Below are 14,957 nucleotides of genomic sequence, written 5' to 3' on the forward strand. Positions count from 1 at the left end.
CGTGACATTATATGGTCATTCCAGACGCTTTTTACGGCGCGTGGGCGCGATTTTTCGGGCGCGTGGCCGCGAAATTAATGGCACTCGTCCTGTCAACAGCTGTTGCCAGCTTGCTTGGTGCCACATGTCACGGTTTCATTGCACCTTCAATTTCTCTCTCCTTCGCATTAAATTCACCGCATTAATTGCGATCACTATATAAAGGGGAAGAGGGTCCTTTGTAATTCACACCTTTACTTCTTCTCTTCATCTCTAAGGCGATTTCTGGTGAATACTCCCTTATTCAGTTGAGTATTCCTCCGAAATCGTTTCTTCTTCCTCTGCAATATGTCTTCCCATGATGCTGAAGCTGTAGCCGACGATAGGAGTACTGCTGGCGAGTGCCAGTGTGCTCTACCTGTCGATCTGTACCAGTACGTCGTCAGGAAATTCATGCTTGATTCTCTTGAGCCTGAGTTTCCTGAACCCCACCAGACTGTGTACGATGCCCCCAGCGGCAAGATCGGGGTATATGCTGCATTCTTTGTTTATGGGAACCTTAGGTTCCCATTGACAAAGTTTGTGTACCGTGTCCTGGAGAGGCACGGTGTGCACCTGACCGAGGTGCATCCGATGGCGATTGCCAAGATCCGGCACTTCGAGTGGGTGTGCCGGATTCTGGGCATTAAGCCCTATGTGGACCGCCTGGTGACCTTCTATACTTGGAGGTGCATCCAGGGGTGGTACACCCTGACAACCCGTATTAAGGGTTTGAAGATTTGCGCGACCGAGCGCAGTCTCCGATCGTGGAAGCGGGAGTTCTTCTACATTTCTGCCCGCGCCATCCCCATTGCCATGAAGTTTAAGAAGGGGCAAGCGCTTCCGAGCCTTCACGCTTCCAACTACCAGGAGACGGAATGGTTCGCGAAGATATCCCGGGTCCAATCTCCGGTTTACCGGTTTGCGGAGTCCGGGATGGTGATGCTGGGGATGAGCCGGGTATGGAAGGAGGCGTCTCGGTTTCCCATCCTTCTCGAATACGGTTTGAACTCTATTCCTTATGGTATGTCTTGTCTTTCTTGCTGATATGAGTTTGTCTTCTAACTGTTTCTTTTCTTTCAGAGGGGAACGATTTGGAGTCGCTCCTGTACCCGCGGGAAGCTGACGGTCCCGTGCGGGTGGGTACTCGTGCTCTAGACGAGAACGAGTTGCCCATTCTGGAACAAACGGCGGATCGGTTTGTGGAGGTCTATCCGCTGGGCCACGAGATCCTGAGCCACCGGCGGCCAGGTAAGGCGATACTCTATCCTCAACCCCTCAATGCTGTACCCGCTGCTGGAATCCCTGACATCCTGTCTTCTTCTGAGGAATCCGCAGATGGTCCTCCGCTGGTGCGGAAGAGGAAGGCTGCCTGCGGGAAAGGGAAGGAGAAGGTGGCCTCCACAGCTGATCCGGTGCTTCTATCTGACACCGAGTCAGATAGTGAAGAGGTGGCGGGGAACCCCGGTGGTGAGAAGACCACTGCTCCGGAGGCTACGACTGTTACCTCCGGAGAACCAATGACGACGACGGTGACCGGCATCAAGAGACCGGCTCCATCGGGCTCGTCCCCGCCCGTCCGTACGTTCAGGCTCAAGAAAACCCTTAAGTACAAACATCCTTATTTTTGTAGATTTATCACTTTATAAATTTATTGAAACACTTATCTTCTTGTACAGGCGTGGATGTTGACGCATTCCAGGGTGGAGCGCAGAGGAGTACCCCTCCGCCGATGACGGTAGGCTCGGTCAGCCTACCTGAGGCGACGACCCAGGCGCCTGCGCCTGCTTCCGCTGGATCAGTTGCTCACTCCCTTGAGCCGACTGTTCCAGCCGAGATGACGTCACCGCCGGTGGTAAGTGCGATTTTTACAGCATCTTTCACCGAGCCGGCGGTTACGATTGCTGCGGATTCTGCGGCGGCGACCGCGGTGGCGACCACGGCGGCCGCTACTATGCCTCCGCCACCGGCAACGACGGCCGGCCCATCAGGTACGCGCGGGGCTTCTCGCCAATCTTTGTCACCTTCCCATCTGCCCGACCTTTTGGATGGATTTCCCTTAGGTTCAGGTGATGGGTTCGGTGGCTATCGGCCTGTGATCGACCCTACAGGTGCGTAGGGTTCTTTTGGCCTTTATATTTTTCTTCATCTTTTCCTAACTGCTTTGTTTCTTTTGTGGTGTCGGATTCCAATGAAGTGTATGTTCCGCGATGGAACATCCGCCGAGGAACAACCCTTCGTACCCCTGTGGAGTGCGTGGAATGGGCTCGCCACGCTGCTCCCCATGGTGCGTTGGGGGAAGCCATGGCTAGCTACCAGGAGGGTAGGCTAACCAATGAGCTTCGGGTTCTCCAGGCCCGGATGCAGCCGCGCGTCGAGCTGCTTTGTCGTGAAAACGACAAGTTGAAAGCAGCTCGCGCCAAGGAAGTATCTCAAGCGCGGGCTCTCCGGGAGGAGAACCAACAGTTGGCCGCAGCTGCTGCGGAGAAGGAGAAGGCCTTCAAGGCCCTCGAGGTTGAGGTTCAAGCGCGACTCGAGGCCCGCTCCGAGGCTGCCCAAGCTGTTAACGAACAGCTTCGGCTGGCTAAGGAGACTGCGAGGAACGCAACCGAGAGGGCCACCAAGGCTGAAGCCGTCGCTGAGCCTTTACGCGTGGAGAACGAAGAGCTCAAGGCCAAATTAGAGGCTCTCCAACGTGCTCATGATGCCTTGGCGATGGAAGATGCCAAGAAGCTCCAAGAGATCCTGGACCAGAGGGGCGTGCTTGACCACACCGAGCGGAAGCTTAAGGGCGTTGAAGAGGCTGCTGCAAAGGAAGTGCTACTTGCCAACCTTAACAAAAGCGAAGCCGAACGCGCCCGCACCCAAGCTCAAGCCGCCCTCCAAGAAGCTCTGGTTGCCAAGGAATGGCTTCTTCGAGAAGCGTTGACTCAGGTATGTTTAGCTTTACGTCTTCACGCTTTCCTTTCTACATAGAAAAGGTGTTTGACACTTGTATTTTCTTTGTAGGTTGTGCATCGGGTCTTCTCAGAGACTACTTACGATGATGCCATGAGCGCAGCCCTCAACGCTTCTCATGAGGACGGGGAAAAGGCCGGCTTCCTACTTGGTCTAGGGTTCGTTGAGAAAGGCGTCCCGCCTTCCAACTTCCCTTTGTTCGATGTGGACACCGAAGCTGCATATGACCAAGCGGTGAACCAATATGCTGCCTTCCCGCATCCGGTGGTGGAGAAGGTGAAGGAAGTCGCTGCTGCTAATGATGGACTTGCTATCCTCAAGGCTTTCCTTGAACCGCCACGCTCTACTGATGGGGCGGGTCCAAGTGGAAGTGGTCCTGAAGCTTGATTCTGAAGATCCCTTCCCGCTGCTAGGATAGACTATAGATTTTGTTTTGTAGGCGGGTAGTTACCCGGCCATTCTTGTAATATATCTTCTGTGAAATACAAATCTTTTTGCGGATAAGACTGTTATTTCCTTTGGGTTCATTGCTTTATAAACCTTATATGACTTGCATACTTAGTTTAAATTAGCGATTTCCCAAGTGTTTAGAATAAGTTAACCTTCAATGTGATTGACAGTAGGTTGAAGTTTTGCTTCCCCCTTTGTGAGTGTGCGGATAGGACCGGCACTTGCACTTGGTAGGATGGCTAAACTTTACCTGTCTGATCTGCGCGTAGGTTTTTCCTTATCCTTTCAGAATGACTTTTAACCGTTCGACGCGCGGTTGTTAATGAGTTAGTGTTCAGCTTCCGCTACCAGGATTCATGCGGGTATACCGGCACTTTCACATAGTGGGATGGCTGAACTCTTCCCCTTTAACTGTCCTGCGTGAAGGTCTTGTCATTTTCTGGGTTTATGCGGGTTTTGCCGCCTTCCCCACGCAACGATTCTTCACTTGATGCGGTGAATACCGGCATTAGTGTTCGAATCGACCGTTCAACGCGTGGTTGTTAATAGGTTAGTGTTCAGCTTCCTCTACCAGGATTCATGCGGATATACCGGCACTTTCACATAGTGGGATGGCTGAACCTTTCCCCTTTAACTAACCTGCGTGAAGGTCTTGTCATTTTCTGGGTTTATGCGGGTTTTGCCGCCTTCCCCACGCAACGATTCTTCACTTGATGCGGTGAATACCGGCATTAGTGTTCGAATCGACCGTTCAACGCGTGGTTGTTAATAGGTTAGTGTTCAGCTTCCTCTACCAGGATTCATGCGGATATACCGGCACTTTCACATAGTGGGATGGCTGAACCTTTCCCCTTTAACTAACCTGCGTGAAGGTCCTGTCGTTTTGGGTTTATGCGGGTTTTGCCGCCTTCCCCACGCAACGATTCTTCACTTGATGCGGTGAATACCGGCATTAGTGTTCGAATCGACCGTTCAACGCGTGGTTGTTAATAGGTTAGTGTTCAGCTTCCTCTGCCAGGATTCATGCGGATATACCGGCACTTTCACATAGTGGGATGGCTGAACCTTTCCCCTTTAACTAACCTGCGTGAAGGTCCTGTCGTTTTTTGGGTTTATGCGGGTTTTGCCGCCTTCCCCACGCAACGACTCTTTTCTTGATGCGATGACTACCGGCATCTCCATGTGCAAAGTTCATAAAATATAAATGTAAAATCATCAGCTTCAATTTGAAGGAGAATCGTTTCCATTAGAAGTGGCTCTAGGCCCTCTTTACAAATTTGGAATTGATCTACATACAAACTGTGTAATTGAGCTCCCATTAGACGTGGCTTGGATGGGAGCACCATCGAGCCGACATGTATCTTGTTCGGGATCTCGTTGTTTACGCAGTATGTAGTCTCCGTTGAGGCTGCGATTTTATTCGTGCGTTTCCCCAGCTGGGGCTCACGCATCAGCCTGCTCGACGCTCACTTCGCCACAAGGTGCGCGAGTGTCCCATCCTTGACAAATGCTTCAACCAAGTCCTTTACGTCTAAGCATTCTTCAGTGTTGTGGCCTTTGGTTTTGTGAAAATCACAATACTTTCTCCGATCAGCGTTGTGGCGATGCCGGATAAACGGAGCCTTTGGCCACGGGAGCTCCTCCGTGGCGAATATCTCGGTCACACTCTTTGTGAGTGGCGTCCACCTGGAGTTCTTCTCCGGTTTCACGTTATCTCTTCCGCCCAACCGATGTTGGAAACCGGACGGGGTGTCAAAGTTTACCCTTGACTGCCAAATGCCCAGCTTCCGCTTTTTGTTTAATCGGGCGGTAAGGACGTTGTTTTCCCTCGTCTTCTGGGTGTAGAGGTTCGTGCTCTGTGGAAGATCTCTACCCAGTTGCCTCTCGGTTTCCGCAAAGCGTTTAGCTGCGGTCATGATGGCATCCCATGTGGATGGCATGCCATCTTTGCCCATTAGGGTGCGGATGAGTTCCGGATCGTTTGCGCCCTGGATGAAAGCGGCGCGAACGAGATCTTCGCTAACGTTGCCCAGGCTTAGCTTCTTCGAGTTGAAGCGAGTGATGAAGTCAGGCAAAGATTCTTCCTCCTCTCGGACGCACTTGAGGATTGTCCACTGCTCCTCAGTGTACTTTCTTTGCTGACTAAAGTGTTGGCTGAACTTCTGTTGGAAGTCTGCCCAATCGTAGATGTGGTGGACCGGCAGACGGTCGAACCACGCTCTAGCTGCCCCGACCAGCGTCATTTGGAACATATAACACCACGTGGGTTCCGTCCAGTTACTGACGGTCGCCCCCGCGATGAATCTGTTTAAGTGATCGTCAGGGTCAGAAATACCATCGTACGTGCCTATGTTGGACATTTGTTTGGCACTTCTTGGGGCGATTGCTTCCGCAATGTCCCTTGCGAATTTGGACGTTCCCGCCCTTGCCGCAGTTGGCGTGAATGTTTTGGAGAAGTCCCGTGGGCTGTTGCCCACGTTTATTGGACTGAATGCTTCTCCAAAACGCCTTGTCGGTTGGGAATCCGTTTCTTTACGCTTCCCTTTCGCCCTATGACGAGGGTTCGATTCTTCCTCGGATTCCTCCGAATCATCGTCGTATTCGAATTCTTCCACTTGTTGGAGTGAACGTAAACGTTCATCCAACTCAGCTTGGAACTCTCTTTGACGTGCTTCGGCCCACGCTTTAACCTCATCGAGTGTTTGGCAGGGGAGCCTCGTCTGTTGATTTTCTAACTGGGTATCGGTGAATCCCAGTGTCTGATTATTTACTTCACTTGCCCCGGCTTGGGTAGCTGGGGTAGTGTTCGTAAAGTTTGTGTACTCGGTATTCCCCCTTATAGCTGGGGTCGTAATTACCGGAGTCTCTTGGTTACTCGGTTTTGGGACCGGAGTATCCTTAACCATCTTTCCAGAAGTTTTGAAAAAACTGGAGAAAAATAAAGTTCTAGCTTTATGCACGGATGGCGCCAATGAAGAAACACCAGTCGAACCCGGTCAGATTACAAGTAACCTGAGGGTTAGATAGACGTTTCCCACGAGGGGTTAATTCCGGCAAGATGGTTCTTCCGATAACCTGCAAAACAGACACCGTGAGCTCGTCACTAAGAAAGGGGGGGGGTTCCTCCTTGTGACCACCCTCCGGCGTGAGAATCAGTCAATATTACTCTTTGAATATAAAAGTATATTATTAATACTAGAGCAGTTATCAGGTAAATTATACAAGATATTAGATTATGAAATGATAATACCATTTGATGTCTTTTATAGCCGAAGGTGGGTTTCCAAGGAGGTTTAGCCGGCCTATTACTCTGCCAACTGTGGCCTACACACGTGCCCTGCTGGTAATTGGTGGATAGGTAGCGGTTGACAGTGACCAGGCGTGCTGTTCACTTTTCCTTTTCCACCAACTACAGGCTAGGCACGTGGTATGGCAGGAGTTGGTGAGCAGGCGGCGGCTATTGGTCACAGTGCTGTGGCGTGTTGTCTGCCATGCTGCTGTCAGTGAGCTGTCGTATCGTTGGTCAGATCTTTTGTCCATACCTCGTCAGGTATCACAAAAGATCCTCCATTATTATACGAACTGGCTCATTTAGGCGGGAGTTTTCCCCCTCCCGCCTTTATGCGGGAATGTTCCCGACTTTGCTCATTCCTTCTTCAGGTGACTACTGAATTATTATGAGTGTTAAGCCTTATGAATGTAGCCATGCTGCGCGGGTGGCCAGTCCCTAATGGCGGGTACCCGCGCCTGCGGGAACAGGCGGGTTACTTGGAAACCATAGGGAGGCATTTCCTGCGGGACCAGCTTGCGTACCGCATGTGAGGTCGTCACAACTCTGAGCGTGGTGGGTCCTGCGGGTTTGGTAGGTCGCGGCGCAGACGTCCCTATGGTGAAGTCTGCGTGTTCAACTGCGCAGACGTCCGTTTAAGGAGTCTTGCGTGTTCAACTGCGCAGACGTCTCCTTTTAAGGGAGTCTTGCGGGTCCTAACCACCTCTGCTGGGACCTACCTCTTCAGAATCACAATGCTTACTTAATTGTTTTGCAAACAAATAGCCCTTAAATGACCGAATCTAATTTCCAAACCAGCTCTACAACCTGGAATGCAACCTGTTAACGAACAAATATGAAAATACCATAAGTGCCCTCGATAGAAATCTTCACTTTATAACTCATTTCACAGCCTATTTAAACTATTTCTGTAACAAAGTTGACCCGTAACCATTTTTGTAACAAACTTGATTCGTAACCATTTCACAATTTTTGTAACAAACTTGGCCCGTAACCATTTCACACACAATCTGATTCACAATTCACACAAAAATGAAACCTGAAAACTGGTTCGAAACAGCCGAAACAGCCTGCACACAGCAGCAAATAAACTGATTTAACTTTAACCTAAAAGCTCAGTTTACAAATCAACAGTCAGTAGCAACTCAATTCTGCCATCTATGTCATCCCTGGAAACAATTATAAATGGGTCCTACTAGGGACACCCAGCACACCCACTCAATACGCCGCGTATAGGGATATACGCGGCGTATTAGGATACGATTTGACATCCTAGCCTGCAAAAGTTGGGCTCGGTTGTCATATCGTACCCTAATACGCCGCGTATTGCCCTATACGCGGCGTATTGGGTTTTTTATATTATTGGAGGAGCCCGGCTCCCTCCCCTCCTTCTCCATCCTTTCTCTTTTCTTTTTTCTTTTTACCTCACACTCACCCTCACCATCTTCATTCAACCAACAACACAAACAACACAATTTTTGGTATATGTAAATGTTGTGGTTTAACCATTTATTTTCGGAGTCAAACGAGGAGGAGCCGGGTTACGCCGGAGTCGGACGAGGAGGAGCCGGGGTACGCTGCTAACGATCAGTCGGACTTGAACCAGGTTTCGTTTTATCTTTATTTAGTATGAAGTTGGTAGTTGTACATTTTAGGACAAAGATTTGGTGACTGGTTTAGTTTTGTTATGCTAGATCAAGAAAGACGGTTTATACTTTATATGGACTTTTGAAAAACTAAACTATTTTTAATTGTAATTTGGGTTCCGTTATGATAACTGCTAACGAATTGAAATTTGTCTAGGCACCGACCGTTTTACGGTAACCCTAGTTCGTCGGGCCTCCCAAATTTAAACCAGGTTTCCCGTACTATTACCGTTATTGTTAAATTTTTTATTATATTATTACTATTAAATATTAAGATTATTATTAAAATATTATTGTTATTAAAAATATTATTATTGTTTTTATTAAAATATTATTATTGTATTTATTAAAATATTATTATTATTATTATTATTCAAATAATATTATTCTAAATATATAATTATGTTATTATTATTTTAATATTATGATTGTTATTTTAATATTATGATTATTATTAAAGTATTAATTTTTATATTACTATTAGTATTAAAATATTATTATTATTAGGTATCTGATGTACGCCAGAGATTCAGGTGAGGGTGTCAGGTGTCGACACAACACGCTCGGACGGAGGTACGTTCTTAAAGTGTATTGCATGATATAATATAATATAATATAATAACATAATATTATGTTATTATTATATTATATTACTAGTTTTAGAGCCCGTGTTACACACGGGATAATTCAAATTATAAAATTATAAGTAAAACAAATAATTACATAGCGTATATGAAAAAAAATGTATTACATATATACTTGTATCTATACAATGTGTACATAAATTGATTTTATTTATATCACAAAATGGTTTTTTAAATTAACTTAATAGAAAAATGTCCGTGCAAAATCGTACCCGAGAATGCTTATTTCTATTGAAAAATTCATTCTCGGTGTCATATATGTATAATTGAAAGAATTTTGTTTATGAACCAATTTCGAAAATAAGACTTCTCATACGATAGTAGTTCTAATCACTCAGCCTATATACAAAAGAGGCGTTACCTTTATTAATATATTTATTAATTTACCAACCATCAAAGGAAAGTAGGATATTAAATTGTAAAAATGGATGTTCTTTAAGAACTATTTTTTTCTGAGCTACACCATAAAAAAGATGTTGATAAGTTTCAGAGGGCTTCTTGACTTTGTCATGATGACAACATAAAAAATAACATGTTAACCCATTCAATTTTGTGAATATTTTGTTTCATTTGAGCATAGTTTTGCATGACATGCTTCCCATACAACGTTCTGATCACCATTTAAGGAAAAATTAATGTTGACATATATAAATATTTGAAATTTGATAAAAGTTAGAAGCATTGATAGGCATGGGGGTGGCATGTCGAAAGTGTCACAATCTTTTCTTAAGTTTTAATAGTTGAGAGAAAAATAGTCAATTTGCCAAATCCCGAACCTTTTAATTATTTCAAAAAATGCCCTTAAAAATAAACTTGAAACCCGAATCATGTTTAAAATTCTAACTTTCATACTTTTGACATTTTAAAGTCAACACTTTGAACCCATAACAAATTTGACGATAAATCTATTTCATTCTCAAACTTTTAAAAATACTCAAAATTTTCATTTTTGAACCGTAACAAATTTTGACATAAATGTAGTTAACTTGTACCAAACAATCTATTTACCAAATTTTGACCAAAGAGATGGACCAAAATTATGAATGATAACTTTAGGTTTGTGAGTGTAAATACAAAATTTGGGGCAACAAAATCACTAAGCAAACTTGAAGGACTAAGCTGGTTAGTTAGAAAGTAGATTTAAAAACATGTCTATTTAGTTAGAAAGAGTGGTTGTGACTAAATACACATGTTTCTGAAGTAGATTATGATTTATGAGTATGGTGGAAATGTGATGAAATGACCAAATAGATATAAGCTAGCTTGAGATGAAATGGAATAAAAAGGTGTGATCCAAACTACAAAAAATCTCAAATATAAAGAGGTTGGGGCGATTTTTGGGCTACTAACACCACTACACCCCTAAAATGAAAATTGTTCATCTGCTGACGTGGCGTCACGTGTCGAAAATTCCCCAATTTTATAACCCTCCACTACACATAGCCTAACAAATGTCTTGAATATGTTTTGCAGAGTGCCCCTATCCACATTCCGAATATAATGATTTTTTATAAATTTCGTACATATTTTATTAACATTGTTATACTATAAAATTTCGTACTGAATATAATTAGTTTTAAAATTTTCGTACGTAAAATTGTATTTAAAAAAGAAAATATTTTGGTTGGATACAAATAATTGAAGTAGGCATTTGGTTCATTATGGCAACTGTATGTGTCAAACTACCCAAAATCATTTAAGTTACAGATTTATTTATGAAAACTGAGTAATAGTTGGAGGGTAAAGATTGTATTCGGCTTAAAACGCAGAAGCTACTCTGATTATCAAAGCCATGTTTCGATCCTCCTGTGGGTTATGGGCCCATCACGCTTACGCTACGCTACTTTGAATTGTTGTGTATTTCTATTTACATATTACCATTCACAATCACAGCATGAGATTATATCGTATTTTAAGAGTCTCATACAATTGAAACAATAACTGATATGGTCAAACTGCAGCAAAGATTTTGTGTTTGGACCATATCATTGTTTTGTGCAGCTTACGAATTAGTCAGTCACCCTTTTTGTTGATACGTTGGACTTAGTTCTTTCTATATATAGAAAGTGAAGGTAATACTTGCAAAACTTTGACTTGAAGGATTCAAAGTACATACAACACTAATCTTAACCAAGACACTTGACTTTGACCAGTTCAAGGGAAGGTCAAAGATGAGTTCTGTATAAATCAAACTCATTCACGTTGGTTGTTGGCCTCTCTTTTTCCTATTGCTTTTGAGTTTATCTAATTAAGAAAATCAAAGCAATGCTTGATATTCCTCGAGATATTTTAATCGACATTCTTTCAAGATTGCCTGCAAAGTCTCTAGGCCAGTTCAAATCAGTATCCAAATATTGGCTTTCTTTAATTTCATCTGAAGAGTTTATTAAATTTCATCATCATCAAGCCCTCTTCGATACTAATACTAATCATTCCCGAGTGTTTGTCATATCAACTCATTCACTCCACTCAATCAACTATGAGTCACCATCATGTTATGAAGGCATTGATGATGATAATGCAAGATCCATTATCAGTTTAACCGATCCGTTTGAAAAAGAATCAGTTATTGAAAAGAAATTAGGTTCTTGCGTTGGTTTGATTTTCTCGGTTTGTTATGATGATTGTATTCTTTTGTGGAATCCCACTACTGAAAAGACCCGAGTAATACCTGACCCATTAACACCATTCTCCGATGCCACTCGGTTTTTTGGGCTCGGGTATGATTTCTCTATCGATGATTACAAGATGGTTAGCGCCTCTAGATCCATGTCTAGTAATATTATCAGCTGCCAAGTTTTCAATCTCAAAACCGGCTCGTGGAGGATGGTCCAAACCTCCCACGTGAGTGTCAAAGACCCTAGTATGATCGGGTCTTTTTCAAATGGTGCGATTCATTGGATAGTTAGACATAGACCACATCATGATGATTTAAACAAACATGAAGCAATACTTTCGTTTGATATAAAAGACGAGGTCTTCATTGAAATTGTTTTGCCAAAACCAAATGGTGGTGAGAATGAGCAAAGTGGATTTCGGTGTTTAGGAGATTTGAAAGGTTGTTTGTATGCAGTTTACGGTGGTACTGATGGTGTGGATATGGATGTGTGGGTGATGAAGGAATATGGTGTTGAAAACTCATGGAGTAAGGTGATTAAATTGGATTGGATTAGATTTGATTGTGATTATGTTATGACGCCGGTGTGTTTTACACATGAAGATGATGTTGTGATTGACTTGGATTCATGGGACTTGGTGAGATTTAATGTAAAAGATAATACCATAAAGAGATTTAAGAAATATAGTACTGATTGGTATTTATGGGTCGTTTATACTGAGACTTTGGTGTCACCTTATGGTTAGATAGACATTTGATCTTCATGGGTGGAATTAGAGGATTTCTGGTTGGCATACTTTTTTTATATGTTCTTGATGGTATAATATATATATTTCGTATGTTATCAAAAGTAAGAATTTATCATTTAGGATTTATAACATCAGAACCAACTCTCTTCTTCTCAAGCCACCACACCGGCCACCTATAACCACCATAGAACCTTGGCTAGCAGCACAAACGATGGTGATCTTATTGAACCAAACTGTAGTTCGGTTGGTGAAGTGTTTTTATAGTTTTGGGATGTTATAGCATGGCTCAAGTGATCATATCATCTTCAAGAATGGTTTTTTACGGTTACAAATATAAAAAATAAAATGAATTTAGTTTAAAGATATATTTGTGAAAAGATTGTTATTTTGCATAATTTAGCAACTACAAAAAAGGATACGGAAGCTACTCTAATATATATCAGAGCCAGGTTTCGATCCTGGGACCTGTGGGTTATGGGCCCACCACGCTTCCGCTGCGCCACTCTGATTTGTTAACTGTTTTTATCAGGATATAATAGAAGACCATTAATTACATCATGAAGTCTGGACATTACTAACTGGTCATTTGTTTGTATGTTCCAAAATCCGAATGCGTTCTGATAACAAGACCCACTTCACATACAACAAACCATACAAGTCAAACCAGATTAAAATCAAGATTTTAGTTAACGGTTTTAATTAGCTTTTATATGCTTTGATTTTGTTGTTAATTATTCTTAGATATACGATGGTGTATAAAGATCCTATGCCTATTTTAATTAGCAACTTCATGAGGAAAAGATGAAATTATCATAATAAAACCCGTTGAAGGGTTGTCTGGGTTTGGTGAGACCCACACCCGTGAAATCGGGTTAAATGCATGAGAAGCCTTCATTTAAAAATAAAACAATCTCATGGTTTTAAGATAATGTAGGAAGCAACCATAAAGCTTTTAAAGGTTTCGTTTATATATATTTAAGATTAAAAGCCCAAATGGTAAGTGTGAAGTTCATGTATCGCAATTATAGGCATCACTGTGTGTCAAGAAATCACATACACCTATATTTTATTTATCATCAAATATTATTAATCATCCTTGAACCTACCTTTTATTATATCTTAACTTATATATGATTAGAATGTTGAATTGGCTATATATATATATATTTCACTTAAATAAGTATCTAATCTATCTATTAACTATATTATTAAAGCAAGATGGTTTTTCCACATTACATTATTATAGAGTGTCCACATTGGATTCCACATAAGCAATTACTTTAAATATATTTTTCACCTAATTAGCATTATTAAAATGTATAACAATTCATTAAATGCATAAAATCCTCTATCCATTTTTTCATTTAATTACCATTCTAAAATTATATTAAGCTATTCATATAAATTTAGAAAGACTAATATTTATTTTTTACAATTCAATATAAAATTCTTCATCAATTTTATTTTATATTCATTTAAATCAATAACAAAAGTTTGACTATATAAATCAATACAATGGCTAAAATCTTGGAAAATTATTAAATGCTGAAAATCAGGACAAATCTTTTATTTTTTTTATATACATGTAATTCAATATTAAAACTTTAAGTTATAATTTGATTTAAATGAATATAAAATAAAAGTCATAAATAAAAATTATTATATGAAATAACTGAATTTACGTATTACATGTAATAATTTTTATTTTTATTATAATTTTCACCCGTGTGAAACACGGGGTCCAACCTAGTAAGGGTCCAACCTAGTAATATAATAATGTAAGAATAGTTTATTATTTGGCAAAGTGTAATTTAGACACTACCTACAAATATAAACTTTGTTGTAAGTTGTAACCAACCTTTGATTAGCATAATTAACTATAGAATTTCTACCAAACTGTAATAAAAAGTTATATGAATAAACTTTATTTAAACCTATACAAGTATATGGTTGCTTTCATTCATAAATGTATATTATTAAAAAATAATGCTGTTTATAACATTTAATTTGGTAAATTAATATATCCTTCTAATCATATTTCTGAATCATGTTCAGGGACATTGTAGCTTATGTATCGAAAAGTTATGCTTTGAAAAAGATAATATTTTGCATATACAAAATTCCTTCTATTTATTTTCAGTAGTTAAATGAATTATCCTAGCCGTTTAAAAAAAAAGAATTGTCCTAAAAGTTGCTTAAAATGTGGGAACGTTTTTCATTGTTAACTTTTTTTTTTAAACTGTAATTCTCATGTCTTTTAAACACATGTTACATCATTTTATTTTAATGAGTATTATACTTGTTTTTTTTCTCTCATCATTATATAACATGATTACACTAAGTTACAGTTGTGAATTTTCCAATCATGAGCGTTTCACAAGAAAAATAATGTAGTAGCAACTAAGTTTTAATCATGTTTAACTATACTCGTTTAATTACTTTACCGTGTTGTAAAAAATACATGACTCATTAAACTTCAAATGAAACTATTGTTAAACTTTCTTTTCTTTTTTTTTTACTATTTTCTTTTACTTTTCTTTTTTACAATAAGTTAAATTCAAAAAAAGCAACACTTAATACTTCCAT

General features: G+C 41.2%; 1 protein-coding gene and 1 non-coding gene across 2 annotated transcripts; one reads left to right on the forward strand and one right to left on the reverse strand.

Annotated features, from left to right (window-relative positions):
* Nucleotides 1–11,270: 11,270 nt before the first annotated feature.
* Nucleotides 11,271–12,368, forward strand: LOC143625135 (F-box/kelch-repeat protein At3g06240-like). Its single transcript, XM_077095576.1, has one exon. It carries the CDS (start codon nucleotides 11,271–11,273, stop codon nucleotides 12,366–12,368), a length of 1,098 nt encoding a protein of 365 aa, XP_076951691.1.
* Nucleotides 12,369–12,808: 440 nt separating this feature from the next.
* Nucleotides 12,809–12,880, reverse strand: TRNAM-CAU (transfer RNA methionine (anticodon CAU)). The gene has a single exon. It is a non-coding gene; the product is annotated as a tRNA-Met (tRNA).
* Between the last annotated feature and the right edge of the window lie 2,077 nt (nucleotides 12,881–14,957).

Source organism: Bidens hawaiensis, unplaced genomic scaffold (genome assembly GCF_021521415.1).
Source record: "Bidens hawaiensis isolate Kalapana, Puna unplaced genomic scaffold, B.hawaiensis_p1.1 tig00004020_1, whole genome shotgun sequence".
Classification (NCBI taxonomy): domain Eukaryota; kingdom Viridiplantae; phylum Streptophyta; class Magnoliopsida; order Asterales; family Asteraceae; genus Bidens; species Bidens hawaiensis.